Raw genomic sequence first — 22,787 nt, forward strand, 5'->3', positions numbered from 1 at the left:
TAATTGCATCAGGAAGAGGTGCTGAAACAAGTCAACAATCCAGATTGCTTTACTTTAATGAATGCCAATCACTCCACACTGTTGGCCAACAATGTAGTCCATTCGGGGCAACAAACTAAAAACTATTTTTGATAGGACACTTGAGTGTGTATAAGAGAGGACTCAGATGGCCAATTCTGGCAAGACATCCAGATTTTTGGTTCATAAATCTATAAGGTCAAGACTTGGGAGCACTTCAGGACATGCCAAATAAGATGATATCATCTGCTCACTCTGATTCTCTAAATACCTGCCCTCATGCTGCTGTGACACCTAGGAATATTTGTCCATCGTGTCCAAGAGGCTGAAGGTAGAAAGGCTCATTTTTCATGGTGCTGCGACTGCTGAATCTAGCAGCTACTGAAATACAAAGAAAGATGCCTGCTGACAAGATAAGACATTCTTATGCATTTTACATGAATGGGCTGTTCTGAGGTGGTTGTCTTATCATAATAGAGGAGTTTTGCTTCTCTTCCAGAAGGCTTAAAAAATTCCACATAGTTGCTGCGGTTTTAAGGGTCTAAGGACATGGCTTTTTAGTAGAACTATTTCTGTTTGGTATTAGCAATAGAAGCAAAAACAATCAAAGCAAAATAATCGGGATTGGCATAATCCCTGGTAAGGGATATAATATGAAACTCAGTTCATCGCCTTTACTAAGAAGCTCTCCACTGCTACACTAATTTTCCATTGATAATAACAATATTCTTGTCACTGCAAAAACAAGCAAGTATACAACTTGCCATGTTTGACAAGGTGGATGTTAAATCGGCTCCTCCCACCTCCCACAGCAGACCTTTATCCTCCTTAGGGTGATCCCAAATATGTCTACTAGATGGATGACCTGTGTCACCTCCTAGCATCATACCTGACAATCCTGCTGCTCTCCTATCTCATGTTCTTCATGAAGCCCACCTTCTACCTCCTGCTTGTCCTGGACAATTTCCATAAAAGTCCCACTGACAACTAACACCTTCATGGTTAAAAGATAAAGGACGAGACTTCTGCATCAAAACCAACCTGGCTTTTAATGGCTGACAAATTTAGTTACCTTCCCCATAGGCTTCAACACGTGACATGTGTCTCTAACTGCTTGTGCAAAAAAAAACTCAGTGTCCTGTGGCGCAGATCAATTAGTTACCACTTTACTTTTCTCATACAGACTGTCCAGCATAGGTATTGCCAAATTCCATTGGGTTAGCATGTCACATATAACTTTATGTAATGAAACTCACAATCTCCTGTGTGGGGGTAGACTGTAGGCCGGATTTAGACTGGCTTTGCAGCACTTTACACCTGGCTTTGCAGGTATCATGGATGATTCTTTGGATGGTCATCTTTTCCAATTAAATAATTAAAGATTCACAAGGAACAAGAAAAATAAAAGGAAAATATGTTAAACAAACAAGTTAGGTGATTGCAGAGGAGAAGAAGGGCATTTCGTTGTTACGTCTTTAATTGATTTTTTTAGGTTCACTGTGAGTGCAGGCAAAACAGCCTGCAAAAAAAAGGACCAGCACTACTAGATGGAGAATAATGCTGGGGATTCTGAGAGCAGGGATTGATTTTTGGACAGCAATAGGGAGCTTTTCAGTACAAATTGACTGACTCCAGATACAGGTACTGTGTTTATCTTTTTACCTTATTCGGAGTTTACTTTAAACCAAACAATTTTATATTGCCTAAACAATGGCAGAACACTGCTATATTTTCTAAATCAAATGCCTCAACTGCACCTAATTTAGAGGGACTTTCCCCTTCCCAGGAATCGAGTCCGCCTGTCCCTCTTACCACATTTGTTTGGTGGATATAAACACATGTTTTTAAAAAATGTATTATCAAACTATTCATAAGTGTTATTCCGCACAGAATCTTTCATCCAGCGTTTAAATTGCTGTTTTAAAAATCAAATATAAGTGGTGAAAAGAAAGTGCTTGTTGGTTTACCTAAAATGTTTGGCAGATCAATTTTTATGATCCTAAAATTAGGAGTGGTAAAAAAGGTGGTAAAATAGTAGACTGGTAACACCAAGGCATGGGTAAAAAAATCTGGTTGAAATGAGGATTTGCCTTCACAAATTTTCATTTTAAGGACAAAGCACAAAGCCCCTGAACATTTTATTGTCACCAAAATTGCTCAGACTGTCGGAGGAAATTGTGGGATCATGTTCCAAAAGAAAAAAAAAACGTAAAGAGCATGCCAGACATTTTGTATAGGCAGGAGTAGCCATTTCTTAAAAAAACAATGGCTGCCTATTGCTGGCCACATAAGTTTTCATGTTAATTGCAAAGCCCTTGAACATAGTATTGCCATCAAATAATACTGGAACATCTATATCATGGTTTTAGGTTGTCTCAAAATGTAGTATTTTATATTACTTTTTTCTAATTAACTTTTTGATTGCTATGTAAACATATTTTTCACTCGAGAAGTGCTCCTTTAGGTCATCCTGACCACAAACAAATACCAAGGGCAGTGGATGATGAGAATGCTGCTGGAGTTTGTGGTGGTTGCAGTGTTGGCTGGACTATGTGGTGCTCAGTTTAATCCTAATGTAAACTGGCGGGACAAGTATTGTCCACTTATTTGAATGGAGGTTGGAGGACATTCCTGATAAATGTGAACGCTATGTAGGATTTAATGGAATTTGGAATGTTCAGGTTAAATAATGTCTCATTGATGATTAGATAAACTAGTATTGCATATCTCTGTTACCCAGGAAAGTAGTGAAGGATAACAGGGTTGCAGAGAACAGGAATGTGTAAATTATTTGAAGTTTAATAAATATTTTAGAAGTTTGGAGTATGGCAATATGAAGATGGCTGCAATGTAAATAAAATGTGCTGTCATTTGGGGTATGGGTAAAACAATACAAACTTTATAACATTGATGCAATGCCACTGAATCAATTTAACTGCTTAGATCCTTGGGGCCCATTTGTACCATTCTGTGTGTGTTATGCTGCTCCTGTGTAATTTTACCACCTAAAATAGGCAAGCAACAAATTTTGATGCAAGAAAAAACAACCTGCAGCATTGCTGTGTTAAAGCTCTTGTATGGTTGTGTGCATTATATATATATATATATATATATATATATATATATATATATTTGCCTATACTTTAATATGTTTAACAAATTGACAAGTTTTTTTTTTTTTTCTATGAGACATGGTCCTATGGATCCCCTAGCTATTCCATCAATTTTTGTGACAATACTATGTTCATAGGATTTCCAATTAACTTGCAGAAGTCAATACTTTTGAGTTAAAATAAAGGTGTCTGAAAATGTTTTCACTCATCCCTACAACTGAACATAGTATCTTGTTTAGTTTCCAGTAGTTCAGCCCGATTTCTTGTGCAGAACAAATACATTCATTTCCTCCTATGCAATGTGCATGTGGCAATGTGCACCAGCACAAACTTTCAGGAACACATCTCAGTTTTCAGGAAGTAATAGGGATGTTACACAGGAAGAAACTTGGCAGAGGAACTTTGTCAGAGATGAGCAAGAGTTAAATACTGGGTGTTTGCTGTTACGCCTTCTGCGGATCTCTATAAATATTGAGGATAGGACATAGTGATATGGTTTGCTAGGGCAGTGGATGATGAGAATGATGCTGGAGTTTGTGGTGGTTGCAGTGTTGGCTGGATTTAGCAGTGCTCAGTTTAATCCTAATGTAAAATGTGGCAGGACAAGTATTGTCCACTTATTTGAGTGGCGGTGGGAGGACATTGCTGAAGAATGTGATCGCTACCTGGGACCTAATGGATTCGGGGGTGTTCAGGTAATGAACTGCTCATTGATGATTACTGAACTAGTATTACATGTCTCTGTTACACAAGAATGTGTAAATGATTTGAAGTTTGGTATATAGTGCAATTCAGGGTATGGTAATATGATGATGGTTGCAATGTAAATAAGCTATGTTGTAATTTGGGATATTGGTAAAACAATACAAACTTGATAACATTGATGCAAAAGCCACAAAAACAATTTAACTGGTTGCATCCTTGGGGTCCATTCATATCCTTCTGTGTGTGTTTTGCTGCTCCTGTGAAATTTTAACATTTTAAATAGGAAAGTAACAAATCTCAATGAATGAAAGAACAAACCTGCACTATACTGGCAACAGTGCCTATGTTATAGTGTTCTACAGTCCATGTGTGGTTGTATTTGTTTTTATTATATATAAAATAATATATTTTATTATATATTTTTGTTTGGTGCTATTCAGTATCAATGGTAATGGTAATAACCCACATGTCCCCAAACTGTCCCCTAATTGGAGAAGCTGACACTCTTTTTGATCAAATCTCTGGCTGGATTTATACCACATACTGGGCTGGATTTGTACTTTTATATTCTCTCCTAGGCCTTCTAGCTTCTGCTACTACCTTTGCTCAAACTGTCTGGAAAGAAGGCTCGTAAGGCTACACTCAGACTGGCATTGAGGTTGCAATATGGCTATAGCTTCCTCATACCAGGAAACCGCTGCCTCAGGCGAGTCACTACATGTACCTAACCTTTTCCTATGTCATACTTATAGAGAATGAATGGGTTTGGCAGCTAGCGGTTCAGTATCCCAAACTGTGGGCGTGCACATTAACAGTGGGCAGCTTTAAGAATCATTATTGTGGTGCAAGTGACCAAGCCAGGAGCCATTCTGATGCAGGTCTGAATTTACCCTGACTGTATTTTAAAAATAAATTGTCCAAATAGCAGGACAATATATGAAGCTTACTGTCTCCCACAGGCAAACTGAGGAGAGAGAAAATCAGCTCACTAACCAGCACTGGAAAGCTGAACTCTCCTTGCAGTCAAAGAAGGAGAAACTTGCCTCCTGCACAGGCATTGGCTCAGACTGCCATCCAATCAGAAGGCTACATGGTGAATGTATTACAGAGCTTCCACTTGTACCGTTCTGGCAGGTATACCAGCTCACAGCTAATACAGAGATTGAACAGTAAATACCCGCCAAAACAGTGCAGTTAAAAGGTCTGGTGGGGTGTTAAGGTATCCACCCCTGAAAACATTCAGTACATGACATTAAGCTTGCATTGACACATTTTACATGTATTTAAAGCAGAACTATCTTTAGAATAAAAAAAAAACGTACCTTTACGTCCACAGAGCCCATAATCCTTCTTGAGCTGTTCTCGATTTGGTTCCGCACCGTCCTGTAACCTTCCTTTGTCCTGGTCCGGAAGAATTGCCAGCACTGCCACCTTTGTCTGTCTTTTTTCTTTTTCTGGTTATGTCACCAGAAGTTGCACTGTGCAGACGGGAGATTGGGTGACGTTGCCTGCTGTAAATGGGAAACTCACTGCACATCCATTGAGATTGTGCCTGAGATTGTGCATGCCCAGAAGGAGCAGCAAGAAACATTCAGGGATATGTGACTTATCCCAAGAGAATTATGTGGCTCTGTGCTCCTATTCAATCTTTACTGCTGTGTCTTATCATCCGGGAGGTATATTGTGTAGCCAGTTCTGATGTTTGCCTGATTTGAAAATGAGCAGCTTTCGAAAAAATGGAAGGAAAATTGTAAAAGTAAAGGTAAAGATATGAACCTAGAGGACTAGTACCCACTAAATTAAACACATAATGACCTTCTAAAATAATTAAAGGTCAATAATACTCAGTGGGATCATCAGTTATTGAGGTTTTTAAGCATATTTGGCCTTTTACAAAAGTTTAGTGCTGAAATGTGGAAGTGCAAATTTAAAAGGTGGTTTACCAACCTAATGTGCAAAAAGGGAAGATGGTGGGGGTGTAGCTTGAGCATGCATCTTCCCTGAGCTCCTGCCACTTCCTCAGAAGATCTGTCACTGGGCTACTTAACACCCGTGAGAGAGTCATGCTCAGGTTGGGGATATAAAAGTTCATCTAAGATGGTAAGCATGGTACAAAAGATTTTGGAGTTTCTGCACCCTATGGAGCCACAGATGCAGGATGGGAAAACCTGGTTCAGATATCAACAGAATCGAGGCTCAGCTCATGATCGTGAGTTACTCAGCTGTTCTTCAGAATCTTAAAGGCCCCATTGCCAAAGATCCATTGACCTGGTGAGTGGTGTGATCCCTCATTAGGTTGCATGGAACCACAGGTGCACACACATTAAATTAGCCACAACGGCTTCAGAAAGTATTCAAACCTATAATAATCTAATATATTATTAATATTATTATTATTAATAAACAGGATTTATAAAGCGCTAACATATTACGCAGTGCTGTAAGTTACATCTATGTAAAGTGGGGCCCCAATGCCTAATACTATCCTACCTATTCACACCCTGGGCATCCATGCCTATTACTATCACCACTATATACACACCCTGGGCACCAATTCCTATTACTATCCCCATTATACACACCCAGGGCACCAATGCCTATTACAATCACAACTATACACACCCTGGGCACCAATGTGCAATAAAATTCCTACTATATACATTCTTCATATTCTCAATACTGCCTCTCAAATTCATATTCTCATTACTGCCCTCAATATACACACCCAGGGCACCGATGCCTTTTACTATTGCCATTATACACACCTAGGGCACCAATTCCTCTTGCTATCCCACCTATACACAACCCAGGCTATGATGCCTATTACTATTCTACCTATACACACCCAGACCTATATATGTTATCTTTACAGATTATTTAAATAAAAAAATAAATTGTTGTATGCACAACAATTAATGATTTAATCAGAAAATGGCATTTTCACAAATGGGTTAGCAAATATAATCTACATCTTTCACTTTAATCTAGAAGGGAGCCTACTTTCAAGGCGTAAAGTCTGATAACAAACAACAAAATTACTTTCCATGCATTGTATTTTTAATGTTATCTGTAAATGTTTTTAACATGCTTATTTCAGATTTCTCCTCCTAATGAAAATGTGATCATCAAAAACCCTAACAGACCATGGTGGGAAAGATACCAACCAATCAGCTATAAGCTCTGTACCCGATCAGGAGATGAGCAGCAATTTAGAGACATGGTCACCAGATGGAACAATGTGGGGGTATGAAATTGCTAAACTAAAAATAGTGTGTGTTTGTGGTAGTTTTCTTTTTTGTGTGGTGGGGTACTAGCAATTGGTCATCTGACTTTTAAAATTTCAGTCTTAAGTACATGCTGAACGGTATCTTTGTAATAAAGCTTTAGATCTTCTGGGAACTGTTGCAGAATGGTCAAACTCGTTGTACTGTTGTACTCCTGTATTTTGAGTACTTTCGAAAGCAGGGGTGTAGTGATAAAAAAAGAAGAGGGGTCACAATACTATCCTTTGTTATGTAAACTTGCCCGCCCCACTACACCTCTGCCTATGTGTCACTCAAAGAGGAAGAAACTTCCCCCAGAGTGATGTCATAATACCAGAACCCTCCCACTCTGCCATCACAGGTCTGAGCCTGCTATGGGAGAGTGGGTGGGTTATGTTCAGAGAGACAACCCGCCCAGCACCCTGAGCCTGCAATTCAATATAGGAGACGTGGTCCACGGCTCTGGCTGGTGCGCCCTCCCAATGGGATCCTTCTCCTTACCCTGGCCGGGGTGAACCGGCCAGAGCTGCTGACCACCAAAGAATTCCTTGCAAAATAAGAGTGGGCACACATACCCATTTGCGAATAAAGTGAGGGCACAGCATTTCCACCCATGCACGCCCCACTACACCCCTGGTTGAAAGCCTTGTAAGCAAAAAATGCATTCAGACTGTTTTGTTACATATTTCCCAATACAACACATGCAAACATGCCAGTGAGCATTATTTGCAATAATATAAATACACATTTGTTTTCCAGGGGAATTAATATTTTAATAATTTTGATATTGAGCAAAAGACCCTAAAAAGGCCGCCAGCCTTACAAAAGATCCTATAAAGGCCACCAGCTTTAGGGAGATGTTTGGCAGAGAACTGATTAGATAAATCAGTAATTTTTCACTTATGCCAAAAAAGTGCCCTTTTCTGTTTCACTAAATTATCCTAACAATACTTGCCTGACATGCTTGGTGGGAGCACATTTTAATTTTCTAGCTGTGTTTGTCAGTAATGTGGATATTACATTTTATACAATATGTTTTCTAATGCATCATGTTAATTTGTATATAATTGTATTTATTTATTTTTATAGGTTTATATTTATGTTGATGCTGTTATAAACCATATGTGCGGAGCTGGAATTGGAAAAGGAAAATCATCTACTTGTGGCAGCTCATATGATACAAGTACAAGGGAATTCCCAGCTGTACCTTATAGTAGTGCAGATTTTAATGATAATAAGTGTAAAACTAAGAGTGGTGGCATTGAAAACTACAATGATGCCAATCAGGTAGAGTACAGTTTTACTCCTGTGTCATGCTTTTGGATTCATTACCTGTATCAAAAATGTTGTCTAGGAATTGGAAATCAAATTTGACTGAAATTATTCCATTCTCCAAAGTCCTTCAACAATGCAAATATCACAGCTCCAACCACATTAACACTCCTTGGTGTTTTTCACACTACTTAGTCATCAAGCAAAATTAAAGTATTGAGAGCCTCACCCCCCAATGCCAATCATAAAATCAAGGCCTCACCAGCAAACTCATCACTATTTATTGTGGTGTTAAATATGTTTATGGATAGCTAGGTTATATTGGACACTTGTGGTTCTTGCTCTTAGGCTGCACCTTGTTTTAAAACTTCAGAATTCATGGCAGGTTCATTTGGTGATTACTTTACAACTAGTGCATATGTATAGTTAAATTTACACCACATGTGTAACATTATAATGTTTTTTTTAAAACTTAATTTATTACATGCTAATAAATCCTTATGTCGCTATGTTTTTTTTTTCATACACAAAGGGGAGAGACTGTCAGCTGGTGAGCCTTCTGGATCTAAGAATGGATTCAGAATATGTTCGGACAAGTATTGTTGAATTTTTAAATAATCTTATTGACATTGGAGTGGCAGGTTTCAGAATTGATGCAGCTAAGCATATGTGGCCTGGAGACCTTCTTGCAGTTACCAGGAAACTAAACAACTTGAACACTAGATGGTTCCCCAATGGCACTCAACCTTTTATCTACCAGGAAGTAAGTTTAGCAGAAAACACTGCTGTGTCTACAGTTTGCAAATGTATCTATTACACTGGTCAACAAACATTTACTTGCCAAACAAAATAAAGTCATTTTAGGTTATGTTTGATGCACAGAATCGAAATATGGGATTGGTTTTGCTAGATTGGTTCTAGTTTTTGAATTAATGACCTCAATAATAATCCCAGCAAAATTAAACTAGATATGCCTACATATACAAATTTAAATTTTTGAAATAATTATTGTCAATATTTTCTATTTCTAGTATATTTACAGAACTAATCACAAAGAAGTCATTAAAAACTCTGTATGATTTCTTTTTATGCTGATGATCGGGACAATCACATTCAAGGCTCCAGCAGTAGTCTGCCATAATATGTCTATCTGCCCTGATACCTTTCTTCCATCACCTTTATATCTTGATGGAACGTCTACCTTTGTTCCTCACTGAAATTGCCAAGGTTTTCTGGACATTTTTTGGAAATGGCTATAGAGATAGTGTACCTTTATGCTCATAGTAGCACCCACAATTTTAAAGTTTCAGAGCAAGTTTTTTACAAGTTCTTCATAATTTTGTACCTTATGATTACCCAAGAACTTCTAGACAACAATGACATAGCTGTGCCAGGCAGAAACTCCAGTATCAGTCATGTAACTTGTGGAATTTAAATCATTTATCAATTTACGAATCTGGGGTCCATTAAAGATTCCTGCTTTTGATTTTTCTGTACTCAATACAGGGAAGAATCTACAAATGTATTTTGAGCAATCACCGTCCTTGTTCGCAGCTCTAAACAAATTGCTCCATTAATCCCAACTTTATGTGTAGTGGAGGGTGAATGATTTTTGTCCTTGTCAACCATTGGCTCGTTAATGATGTTCGCTGCACCTTTTTTCATGTTTTCCCATGGAGGTCACTTTTTTCCAGTGATCCTGCTTTGCTCTACTATCCCACAAGCAGATGAAACATGGCTACTTTGTGTATCCACTTTGCTGTCCAAGTAGGAAGTTTACCATTTTTAAATCAACACATATGGACCATTGGTGTTAATGACAGCAAAGCTTTTGAAAGACCATTTGGATATTTTCTTTAAGGTTAGGTTTTACTGAGTGACCAATTGGAATTGATGCATAGCAGTTGTCATTATGCAGTAAAACAGATTTCAAACTTCGAGTGAAACTGTCTACGAAAAGCCGCCAGTCTTCTGCTCGGTATTCTGGTACTCCCATATGGGCTAGTAGTCCAGGGATGTTACAACAATACACAAAGTCTCCATCTTCACTGAAATATGGTAGGAGTGTCACCTCTCTTGTCCTATAAACCGTTATTTTAACTTCTCAGACAGTTCTTTTCTTTTAGCCTGGATGCTAAAAGTTCAGATGCTTGTTTTGAAAGACCTAGGTCACATAATAAATCAATGAGCTCTTCTTGGGAGAACTGCTGGTTTGATGAAACACTTCCTTCATATTTAGTTCCACTGCTAACTCTTGGATTACACTCCAAGCCCTGTATATCCTATATATGTACTGAACACTGGTATGGGAACATCAGAACCATGCGGTCATCTTGTTCAGTCCAAATCAGGATACTCCCACTTGTTTTTCTTGTAACAATTCAAACCCTTTTCATTCACAGCACAAAAATAACAATCATTATGATGACCTTTGGGCTCTCGCCATACCATAGGTACAACAAATTACAAACTTTTCAGTTTTCCGCTTTTCCACTGACGTAGACACTCTACAAAAGTTTTGAATACATATGAGGAGCCCAATACTTATCTTGGTCACCCAGTTTAATACCAAAATATGCAAAATATGCTTGTTTCACAAATTCGGTAATGTTTCTTTTCTGTTTTTGCTGAGAATATTCACCACTAGTGTACCAAAAAACATTAGGGTCATTTAAACAACTTCTTCTTGAAGAATTCATATTTCTGTAAAAAAAAAAAAAAAAAAAGAAAATGTATGAATAAAAAGAAGGCAAATAAAAAATTCATGAAAATAATGCTACATTTAATAAATAAAAATGCAAAACACCGGTGTAAATAAAGATTGACAATATTATGCTGTTAACATTTGTTGTTGGTAAAATTGTTTATTCCAATTCCTGTATCACAAGAACTAGAGCCAACTTAATGAAACTGATGTAATTTCTGGATTCAGAAGACCTCAAATACACTAAATATATTGAAAAATCCTTGGCAAGTGAAAAGAAATTTTTTGTTGAGCCTCCTTATTGATGAAAGAGCATCATATAAGGGTTGGAACACATGATATTAAGAAATATAGGAACTGCCATAGCTAACTTGTGCTGAATACTTTAGGATCTTCATCCCCATTTTCACTCCTTTAGCTTTTAAGTCTGCTAAGTCAGAAATGTGTGTTAAGTTAAATGGGAAAACTCCAATAACATGACTTCAATGTCCCAGAACACTGCTTGTGATTAGGAAAATGCTCCATCATACTGTATAAGTTGGTAATTGCCAATGTTTCATACTGCCTAATAGACTCAACTACTAGATAGACAATAAAGTTTCCTTGTGAAAGGTCCACTTTAAGCATATTTAGCTTAGTAAATAGTGGGATAGTATGGTAATAGAAGTTTATTTTGAGCAAATATTCTGTAGAAACTAAAATGATTATCTTGCAGGTGATAGACTTGGGTGGAGAAGCCATTTCAGCAAGTGAATATACCAGCATTGGCCGTGTCACAGAATTCAAATACGGGGCCAAACTTGGAACTGTGATCCGCAGATTGAATGGAGAAAAGATGGCTTACCTCAAGTAAGCTTAAGACATGAAACAAAGTGCACAATATTTCCTGTTAGATGCGTAATGTACAACTGTTTTTCATACAGGAACTGGGGAGAAGGCTGGGGATTCATGCCTAATGATAGAGCCGTGGTGTTTGTTGATAATCATGACAACCAGAGAGGACATGGTGCTGGAGGAGCCTCCATCCTTACTTTCTGGGATGCTCGGTAAAGTATATCTGTTAATACATAGAGCACCTGGTAAATACAATTTTTTTCTTGTGGAATTCATTAGCTTACATTGTTTAAGGCTTCCTTCATAACCAAGTTTGCAATACTTCATATCTTTGAGGACTTCAGCAAGTGTCCCTCCGATTTTGAATGAAAGTATACCACATGTAAATACAATTAAAATACAATTTACAAATAATTGCGGTGCAGAAAAAACATGCTGTGATATAGATAAAGTCTATATTTACAATGAAAAAACATGGCAGCTCTAAAAATTCACCCCTAACACTGTGGGAATACTTTCTCAATAATGCTAATGTATTGAATTAGTGCCATTCTACCTTCTCTGGTAATAATCCTGGGAAGCATTGAAAGTGATTGATTAGTTATTTTCTGGCTACCATAATGAAACTGGTACAGACTAGAAGAACCCTAGGATTCCACAAAACTCTGGTACACAATTCATTAACTTGTTTTTCCCTCTGTTTAGGGTCTCTCCACACTCTCCTTCATCTATCAGTTCTCTCTGTGTAAAGCTTTTGTGAATATGGAGTTGCTAGAATATCGGACTCTGTTTTTACTGTGTTACGATGAGCAGTGTGTTACCAGATTGCAAATAATACACAACTTTATGTAGTGGGAAAAAAGGTTAAGCATATAGAATTCTTTAAAACCATCACAACAATAACCTTCTAGAAATAATAAGCATAAGTATTCCCATTCTCTCTTTTCCAAATAAGGTTTAACATTGTCCTAAGAATTTAGTTCTATCTTGCCAGAGAAGAAAGGTTACTACCCAGATGACTTTATTTTGCAAAGCAGTTGTCTTTTTTCACTTTACTAGGTAGCTAATAATACTTTCTTATTTTTGAAGTAAAACAGTTCATCTGATCCATTCTTTATCAGAATGACCAAATTTTAATTTTTAATTTTTGAATTTGATTAAGCAGATCTTTTGTAGTGCCAGAGATCTGTGAGACCGTTGATGTAATCTAAAGGTCTTGCTTATGGTAGAACATTTGCTCTATTGATAATTCTTCTCAGTCCTCCTGGGTAATCAGTAGAATCTGGGAAATCCAGTTGCAGCATATCTTCTGTACACTGTATATACAGAAGCTCATTCGGGAACAAATTAAACCTGTATGCTATCTCTTCACTGTTTTCCGCTGTTGTTCTCCAACATGGCCCCAGTCTCCTTCACAATGCACAATACTTTCCCCCCTCCCCTGCAGACTGGGATGTGCATCTGTGTTGTAAGCTGTGTTGTGACAGCCATTTTTGAATAGTATAAAATCTATGAAGCATTGTTCCCTAAAAGGTTTTCGTGACAACAAGTTGCTCCTAATTGCAAGAATCAATTTTAGATAAGACAAAAGTAATGCTGTGACTCTACAGCTCCAACAAGTGTATGCCAAGTTTAAATAGTTCTTGATGTTCCTCTGCGCTGCTATATCTGTTTTAGAATTGTACAGGAGCTAGATGAATCCTGGCAAGTGCTCAAGCATCAACCAAAATCCATAGCAATTCCCGAGGAAACTGGTTATAATGATCAAATTGCTTATTTAAATTATTCTCTTTGTTACATTTTAAGGTAACTGACTGATTAAGACTACAAATCTCATGTAATAGTATCTCGATAAATGACTTACTTTTAATAAATACAAGCAATTGAGTTGTTCAATTATCATGTTTGTTTTGTTTGGAAATCAGCTTATACAAAATGGCAGTTGGGTTTATGCTGGCACATCCTTATGGATTTACACGGATTATGTCTAGCTTTCGCTGGCCAAGGAACTTTGTAAATAATCAGGTAAACCATTTATCATTTGACTAATCACTTAACATAATCACAATTCATTCTTAAAGTTAAACCTAAATGTGTTTATATAGTGCTGATGTCTTTCTCAGTGCTTTAAAGTCCATCGGCATGTCACTGTCTGTCAGAGAAGCTTACAACCTAATGTCCCCACCATAGAAATATGTCCTAGTCTAAGGCCAATTTGGGTGCAAGCCAATTAACCCATCAATATGTTTAGTCTGTGGGAGGAATCCTAAAAACAATTTTGTGCAGAATCTTTTTCTGCATTTGATTAGCAGCCAGTTTGTGATGTCACATCAATACCTCATGCAATTATTTGTAAAGAAGTCTCAAACTTTGTAAACCGTTTTCAAAACATCAAAAATTTCTGTTTAAGTTTTTCACACATGGCTTCTCCATTTTGTTAAATAATGACACGTAGGTTAGATTTAAATAAATTAAATCTATAAATGATAACATTTACCATGGAAATACTGTTTATATGCAGGATGGTAATGATTGGGTTGGACCACCAAGCTACAAGAATGGGTCCACCATGGCTGTCCCAATTAATGAAGATACAACTTGTGGCAGTGGTTGGGTTTGTGAACACAGGTGGCGTCAAATAAAGTAAGTTATACCTTTGCATTCAGTGAAGCACAGCATAAAAATATGCAGAATTTAAGATATGAATAAGAATTTAAGGGTTTAAAACATATGAGAAATACTTGCTAATACAATATATAATTAAAAGGTATGTTACTGTATGTATGGGAATTTCTCAACAAGAGGAGAAAACATACAGCTTATTCGGTATGGTGTTGTCACTATACAAAATCTAATTCTAAAATAATGAGGCTGCTTTCTCCTACACTGGTACACTGGTACTGGTATTATACACTGGTAATATGAAAGTGTAACCTAATGGAAATGGAACCTAAAATCAAAATTAAAGAAACACTGTTCAAAGAGTTGGGAATATTTGGGTTGATTGACAGATCTAAACTGAAATGAGAGAGGGGGGTCAATTACTGTGTTTTTTTTTAAATAACAATAAATAAGGCAGTTATTATTATTATTATTATTAATAAACAGGATTTATATAGCGCCAACATATTACGCAGCGCTGTACATTAAATAGGGATTGCAAATGACAGACTAATACAGACAGTGATACAGGAGGAGAAGATTAGTTACACTTACAAATTGTAAAGGCATCTATTTTCATTTTTTTTTAGTCAATATTCACACAACTTTTTTTTCCAAAATTTACACATTTTTTACATTGGATAAAATCAACTTTTACTTCTGTACAAATTATGAGTAAAAGTTGATTCACACATTTTCTAGGATATTTTGGGTGAAATATAGGTTAATCATGGGTGAAAACCTTTTTAAATAGACTCTAGATCACTTTGCATAAAAGCAAGGGAAAGCAGACCTTTCTCTAACTGTATATATTTTGGTTGATGTTTGGAAAAAGCAAGGTTAAAACTAAGCTTAACTACTAATGAAAGTTTTTTGACTAACAATGAAAGTTTTTTTTAATTACAAAGCACAAAAAACCTGTAAAAGCTTAACTAATTCAAAACATCACAAGCAGTAAGGATCAATTGAGCATATTGTATCTGTAAACTTTTTTTCTCTTTTAGGAACATGGTTATCTTCCGTAATGTGGTTGATGGTCAATCTTTGATTAATTGGTGGGATAATGGACACAATCAAGTTGCTTTTGGACGTGGAAGAGCTGGCTTTATTGTGTTTAACAATGACAATATGTGAGTAACTCTTCTTACCAACCCTTTAAAACAGATGTGAAGGGCAAGGCACCAAAATAAGCATAATACAGGGAGCACATACTTTAATGCTTATTATTTTGTAAATTTCATGTAATGCTTGTTTTTTGCATCGTACAAGGCCTCTGGGTGGAGATCAGCTACAGTGCTTTGCCACTATTGAACTATATATAGTTTTTAATGAGCATTGCAAATACTTTAGTATGCCCTTAAAAAATGTGACCTAGCTGTTGTTCTAGCTGATGCACACTGCCCGGATCCAGAAGCAACTTTCAGCGTTACTTAGGATATGCTTAGAAATGGTGGACTGTAAAAAATGCTGTGTCAGTACATTTGACTGTACCATCTCTCAGAATGGTGCCACTGTTGCATCTTAAGAAACTCACCATACTGCAGAGTTTGTTTTTTTGTTGGGTATGGCCTGAATGTAACAGTATGAGTACAATTCTAGTACGGCTCAAAAAGCTTTTTCAATATATCTACACACATGAAATCTGGCAGTTTATACTCCGAGTCACCTTCACAGGACCATGGGTCTTTTCAGTACTGGACAGTAGACACTTTGTAATTCCGGAGATCATTTGGTAAAGTTTCTTAGTATCTCCATGGGACCATAAGGCTTCTGGATATCTTGCTCCTGTCTCCACATAGACATCCTATTCTAGGGATATTGCTGGAGGCCTTGATTACAGAGTTAGATGTTGCTTATCAAGTGGCCCTTTGTGATATTAAACAAGTCATTTCCATTTCCAAGCAACTTTGGCAATATCTGGCCTAGTGCTGATTCAGACTTCATTGTCAACTGCTGGTATCTCTACAGCAATCAATGTATGACACTAAGGCAGGTCACAAAGAAATATTATACATGTATCTGGTATCCTTTGGAGCTAACTCCTTGTACAATATAGTGATATGTGTTTCATCAGCTTGTGAGGGACACTCCAGTTTAATGACTTTACCTGGGTCCAGGATCAAGCATGAGAAGTATTCTCTACAATTAAACCTTGAAATACACTTTGTAGAGAGGACTACAATATTAAGGAAGGGATTATAAGAGTAACCTGGGAGAAGGTGCCTGTATTTTTTGATGAAACTTAAAGTACCCCTTTACCTGACTAAAGATAAGGTGCCACCTTAAACTGCTATTAAAATATGTTATAAAATAGGAGAAGCTAGATCCACTTATCCTTGGGCTTACCATTTCATTTATTGTGCTTAAATCAGGGGACACCTACATTTTACAATATACTACGGAACTAGCTGGACTTATTATTTCCTGGCTCCTGATTCCTTACTTCTAGACAGTTGACTATTTCTTAGGCACCTCTGCCCCCAGTAGAGCGGCCTCTGCTTTCCTAATAAGGTGGAAGGTCCCAGTATAAGTTCCTGCTGTTATTGGAGGTATGGTGTGTTCTTGCCAGGGATCGACTAGATGTGTTTGAACCCATTGCGGTGCTGCATTTCTGCGAGTTATGGACTATGCTTAGTATATACTGAGATAGCTGTTCCTCTCTCCTTATTGTTAAGTTTCTCCACTATTTTGATATTATTACACTTCTCCATATTTTGATCGGGTAGCCTGGTCGCTGAGGCTGTATGAGTATAACTAGGTAATTTTTGAGGCAGCTGTGAGACAATGGTTGCGACCCTGGACTAAAGATTGAATTTATCTTACTATAAACCTTCATCTCCCCTTTTCATTCCCTTCTCTCCTGGTTTACCTCCATTTCCTCTTTTTATTTTATGTCTTGTACCTCTGTTCTTGCCGTAAAAGTTTTCAGGTATTAAAGTTATCTAGCTAGTAGTGGGATCAGGCCAGCGCACACCTGAGAAAAAAAGGAAACCAGGGAGTGCTATAATTTATCACAACCTGTAATTTTGCCACCCACCCCCAGAGGCTGATAGGCAATACCGTAAAATGGGTAACCTTCAACCTGCAATACTGCTATTCACCACTGGAAGCTGATTTTGGAAGAGCCTAGCTCACTTGATTCATGCAGGGTTGGCAATCTTTGTAGCTGCAGCTATCTTGCTGAATGACCTTGGTCTGCTATCCATTACTCAGAGACCTGCTGTTGGTTATTTCTGACCTGACCTGTGCCTGCTTGACCCTTGACTTGTATACCTAACTTTGCATTTCAACTTAACCTCTGGGTACCTTAGCTGGTTCTGCCTGAACTACTGTCTGCCTTCTGTCTCACCTTTTGGTATTGTAATGATCTGTCTACTATCCTATGTTTCTAGCACTGTTTGGGTGTGTATCTGAGTGGCGTCAACCTTGCATCAGCCTGCATTGCAACATCCTCATCACTGAAGAAGATCAGGCTCATACTTGCTCTTTACCTGCAGCACCAGTTGAACAGGTTATCTTCTCCAGTGAATTCTCCAATTATTTAGGTTCAACCAACCAGTGCACAACTGTCTTAGGAAGAAAGAGGGGTTACAGTGTCAGCATGCTACCCCCTTTTCCCTACAGTAATGTCCTGACTCTCCAACCAGGAGTGGCCTTCCTGTGCTTACCACCTCATAGACAAACATTTATGATAATGGTTACCTGTTCTGGTATTTACGGATACCCACCTCTGCGGGTCGTGTCTCCTGACACAACCCACCCACTCTCCTATCGCAGGCTCAAACCTGCAATGCGAGAGTGGGTGGGTTCTGGCATGATGTCACTAAAAGGGAAGTTTCTTACCCTTTGAGTGACCCCCGGCTCCTCTGTGTCCAGAGCCGAAAAAATTTAGCAGTCTGAAAAGGTTGACGACAACTGGTTTAAATGTCCAACTCCATATCGAAAGTATATTAGGTCACACTCATTTAAAGGTGACAGGTTCATATTAGGCTACATTTTGCTTAAAATTCTTAGAGAACAGGAAAATCCTTTTTTCCTATAATGTATCAGTTGCTATGTGGGTGTGAGGTTAACAAATATAAATGCTAATTTAAATGCTATTTTTCTTTCAGGGATATGGATGTTACTCTGTACACTGGACTTCCGTCTGGCAAATATTGTGATATCATTTCTGGTCAAAAAGAAGGTGATGGGTGCACGGGTAAACAGATCAGTGTAAGCGACACTGGAATAGCCAATTTCATAATTAAAAGTTCAGATGAAGATCCATTTGTTGCCATCCATGTCAATGCGCAAATATAGCAAAACTAATATTATTATTATTTGTGTTACATTTTTTTCTTTCTCCTGTTTGAACATGAATAAATGTTTTTTTTTACCCGTCTAAAGCTTAAACTTTGTTTTGTAGAAAATTACAAGGTTTTGTAATAAATAAATAAATATATATATATATATATATATATATATATATATATACAGTATATTGTGGCCTAGTGCAGATTTCAATAGAACCCTCTGGCACCGTCTTCTGCCATCAGAGGCTGAAATCTGTGCTTCATACACCACATTTCTAAAGGAGGTATCCCACCTCTGTTGCAGAGAATTCCTTAAAGTGGCCTCACCTAAGGACAGGTTGGCACCCGTACGACTAAATCCGCGTTACTCACATATCCGTGTTCTGGCACAAATCACTGCAATTCTTCATTCATTCCAGCACATGCAAGGGAAGCTGGAATTTCCAGGTTTTCCTGTCAACCAAAGCTGACGCTGCACATGCAGTCTAATTTTATGAAAACTTGGTTTCCACTGCGTACAGTATCCATTCAGAAAATTGTGATAATAGAATATTTTCTTTTTCTTACAACCCATTATACACACATACAATTTTACATTCATACATACAACTATATACACATCGGATACTTTATTGGGTACACTTGTCCAACTGCTTTTTTTTGCATATATCTAATCAGCCAATCACATAACAGCAACTAGCAGCAAGTAAAAATTTTCAAGATGACCTGCTGAACTTCTAACCAAGCATCTGAATGAGGAAGAATAGTGATGTAAGTGATTTTGTTTGTGGCATTGTTGTTAGTGCCAGGTAGGCTGGTCTAAATATTTCACAAACCGCTGATCTACTGGGATTGTTACCACAACTATCTATAGGGTTTTGAAGAGCATGGTTCAAAAAGGGAAAATATCCAGTGAGCCGGAGTTCTCTGAGCCAAATTTCTTATTGATGCCAGCGGTCAAAGAGAATGGCCAGTCTGAAACTGATAGAAACCAACAGCAGTTGTCATAAGTCAGGACACGTACAGCTAGCGTAGAATTGGATATTTCACACAAACCACTTGGCAGTCAGTCATGGCATATGTTCATGCCATTAAAATCTTAGAAATGTGAAAGTAGGATATTGTCCAAAATTCCCAAAACCTCACAGGAAGTGGACGGTGTTCTTATGAATGAACTATATTGTGTAATTTCAGTCCTTGTGTCCACTACAATAGACAGTCAAATGACATAGAAGACTTTTGCACTCATATGAAATATACCACATCCATCTAGAGACAATAATAGCACTAGAGATGAGCAAAATTGTTACATATTTTCACCATTTTGCAAATTTTACTTGCCAAATTTACAAGCTAATTAAAACACCTATAATTGCCACTATAGTTGATAGGAAAGTCAAGGAGGCCTGTGGACCAGTGCACACTTTTTAAATATTTTAAAAAGCATGCTTTTCTGTAAATCAACTTTTCTAAGTAATTACAAAGCAATGTAGTTTTTACTAAATGTAGTTAGTAGTAGTTCACTAAATGTAGTTATTTTACAAAATGTAGTTTTTTCTCAAAAAAATGTGAAAGCATGGTGATAAAAATACTCTTTTTTAAGCTACCTGAAAGGTTTTCAAGTAAATTGCAAATCCACAAAACATAGTATTGAGACAAAAATACTAGAGGATATGATAGAATATACACTAAATCCAATGTTCGTGGTGGGAAGCAAAGTTTATATATATTCTAATCCCAAAAATAATGTTTTACTAAACATTTTGCTATTGTATTAATTATAACACTGTAGGACGGATTCAACAACCAAATTTGTAAGTGTGAGTACTAGAACTTGATATTACCAATATGTTCACTATATTTATGTCACACTTACCTCTTTCTCACTAAAGCGCACACGTTCTGACACTGGGCATGCCTCTGTTTCCAAGCTTTATTCTGTCCATTCCGCTAGCCAATCAGAAAATAGCCTCTTGACCAGCCCTGGCTATTTAGCTAGCTCACATACTGCACTCTGTGTTCGTGCAACGTGTCTTCATTGTGCCGAGCCCATAGTTCTGTTGAGCTAGTTTCTGTTCATCTGGTGCTTAATTCAGTGTTCCTCTGTCCAGCTCCTGGGTTAATCCCTCGTTGTCCAGTCTGTTGGGTCCCAGACAACTTCCCTGTGCTGTTAAAGTGTTCCTGTCTGTCTGTGGATATCCCTGCATCACCTGTGCCTCCTGTTGCTTCCAGTGTCTCCTGTGTGCCCTGTACCCGCAGTGGCCCCTGTGTCACTGGTGTCTGTCTCTTGGATCCCTGGCAATTGACCCCTGGTGTGTGACCTGACCTCCCTTGCTTGCTGCCTGCCTTTACCCAGACCTTCCTCAACTATCCTTCTGCTTTTGTGATTTGGTACCGTGTTATTCCCACCTCGGTGTGCCCAAGGACCGCAACCTGGCAGTAACCAGTGGTGCAACATCCTCACCATCAGAGGCTATAGAGAAGACCTGGTTACTGCTTAGACTCTGTGCCTTGACCCATCTCAGGGCTCACACCACCTCTGTGAAGCTGTAGCACCCCCTAGTCGTCCTATCTCTCGGTGAATGACAATTTATACCAGGAGATCTGCATATTAGAATTAAACACTCTTACAAATGGAATACCAATAGACACAGAATATTTATGCCTCTAATCTCTTATCGTTTAAGCAGCTGTGATATTGACACAAGAGCTATTTGCTCAACATAATGACCCGCACATTAATGTGCTTCACAAAGGAAAATGCAAACAATCAGTAAATTCTCTGTTTTATAGATAGCCCAAAAAAAGGATTGTGAAATTGTGATTATTGTACTGACGCCACTCCTCTGCACAGTGACAATAAGGTGAATATTTTCTTGGATAAATTAAAAAGAAGCATTAGATTACCTAAAACTTACTGTAGGGAGGAGAAACAACCTGCGGAAGTTTGTGACCATAAGAGTGCTGGAGAAGACATTTATCAAATATGGAAAATTTGAAGGAACTTTTTTTGCAATTTAATAACTCATCTGATGGGCAATATTTGCTGTTATTTAATTGTTGTTTACTTTTTATTGCATACATTTTTACTTAAACATGAAATTAAGACAACAAGGAAGTAATATGACATGATAAATCAAACTTCAAAAAAATAAAACAGACAAAAAAGGATATCATGGTATGAACTGAATATATTCCAATTTTATTGTTATATATGAATTGTATTTGTATGTTTATTGATTGGGAATTGGATACATTATACATATATATATATATATAAATAAATATATATATATATATATATATATATATATATATAGTATGTGTCAATCTAGTGTGTGCATAGCAGGTCCCCAACTTTGTTTAGTGATCTGAAGATTTAGGTGAAGATTTATTACGCTTAGAGCTTCTGTACAGCCTATCCACTCTCAAAATGACCCGTGTTCCTAATAGAGTTTTTCTGAGGTTGTAAAAAAAAAAAAAAATAATAATAAATGTCTGGAGCATTATAAAGCCTTGGATTTATGTAACTAAGTTCATCCACAGTTAATATTTTAACTTTGTCAACACAGATAACTGTCTAAATTTGGACTTAAGTTGGATCAATATGGATCTGTTAATGATTAAAGCATCAAACATTATTGACGTTGTTTACAAGAGAAGACGAATTTAGCACATAGAGAATTGTTAGAGGGTTCTAGCAAGGCTAAAACTAACTGCACATGGGGTTTATTTACTAAAAGAATATAGGTTGTTCCCTGAGCAAAATGAAACATCACTATGCAAAGGAATTTACACTTAACAATAAATCATGTGCAAGTAAAAATCATGCCTTTTTAAATTTTCTTGCAAATGATAGGGGTAATATTTGCAATTTGAAATTGCAATATTAGAACATTTTATATTTCTTGTTACTGATTGC

The 22,787-nt window shown here is 37.4% G+C and overlaps 1 protein-coding gene across 1 annotated transcript; it reads left to right on the plus strand.

The window, feature by feature from the left end:
• The first annotated feature begins 3,608 nt into the window (after positions 1 to 3,608).
• Positions 3,609 to 18,958, plus strand: LOC140336721 (pancreatic alpha-amylase-like). Its single transcript, XM_072420025.1, has 10 exons — positions 3,609 to 3,826; positions 6,934 to 7,080; positions 8,189 to 8,386; positions 8,904 to 9,134; positions 11,791 to 11,924; positions 11,999 to 12,121; positions 13,835 to 13,934; positions 14,431 to 14,552; positions 15,575 to 15,700; positions 18,683 to 18,958. The coding sequence occupies exons 1-10, from the start codon at positions 3,644 to 3,646 to the stop codon at positions 18,870 to 18,872; spliced, it is 1,554 nt and encodes a 517-aa protein (XP_072276126.1). The 5' UTR covers positions 3,609 to 3,643; the 3' UTR covers positions 18,873 to 18,958.
• The last annotated feature ends 3,829 nt before the right edge of the window (positions 18,959 to 22,787 follow it).

The sequence above is a fragment of the Pyxicephalus adspersus genome, chromosome 8 (assembly GCF_032062135.1).
Source record: "Pyxicephalus adspersus chromosome 8, UCB_Pads_2.0, whole genome shotgun sequence".
Classification (NCBI taxonomy): Eukaryota; Metazoa; Chordata; class Amphibia; order Anura; family Pyxicephalidae; genus Pyxicephalus; species Pyxicephalus adspersus.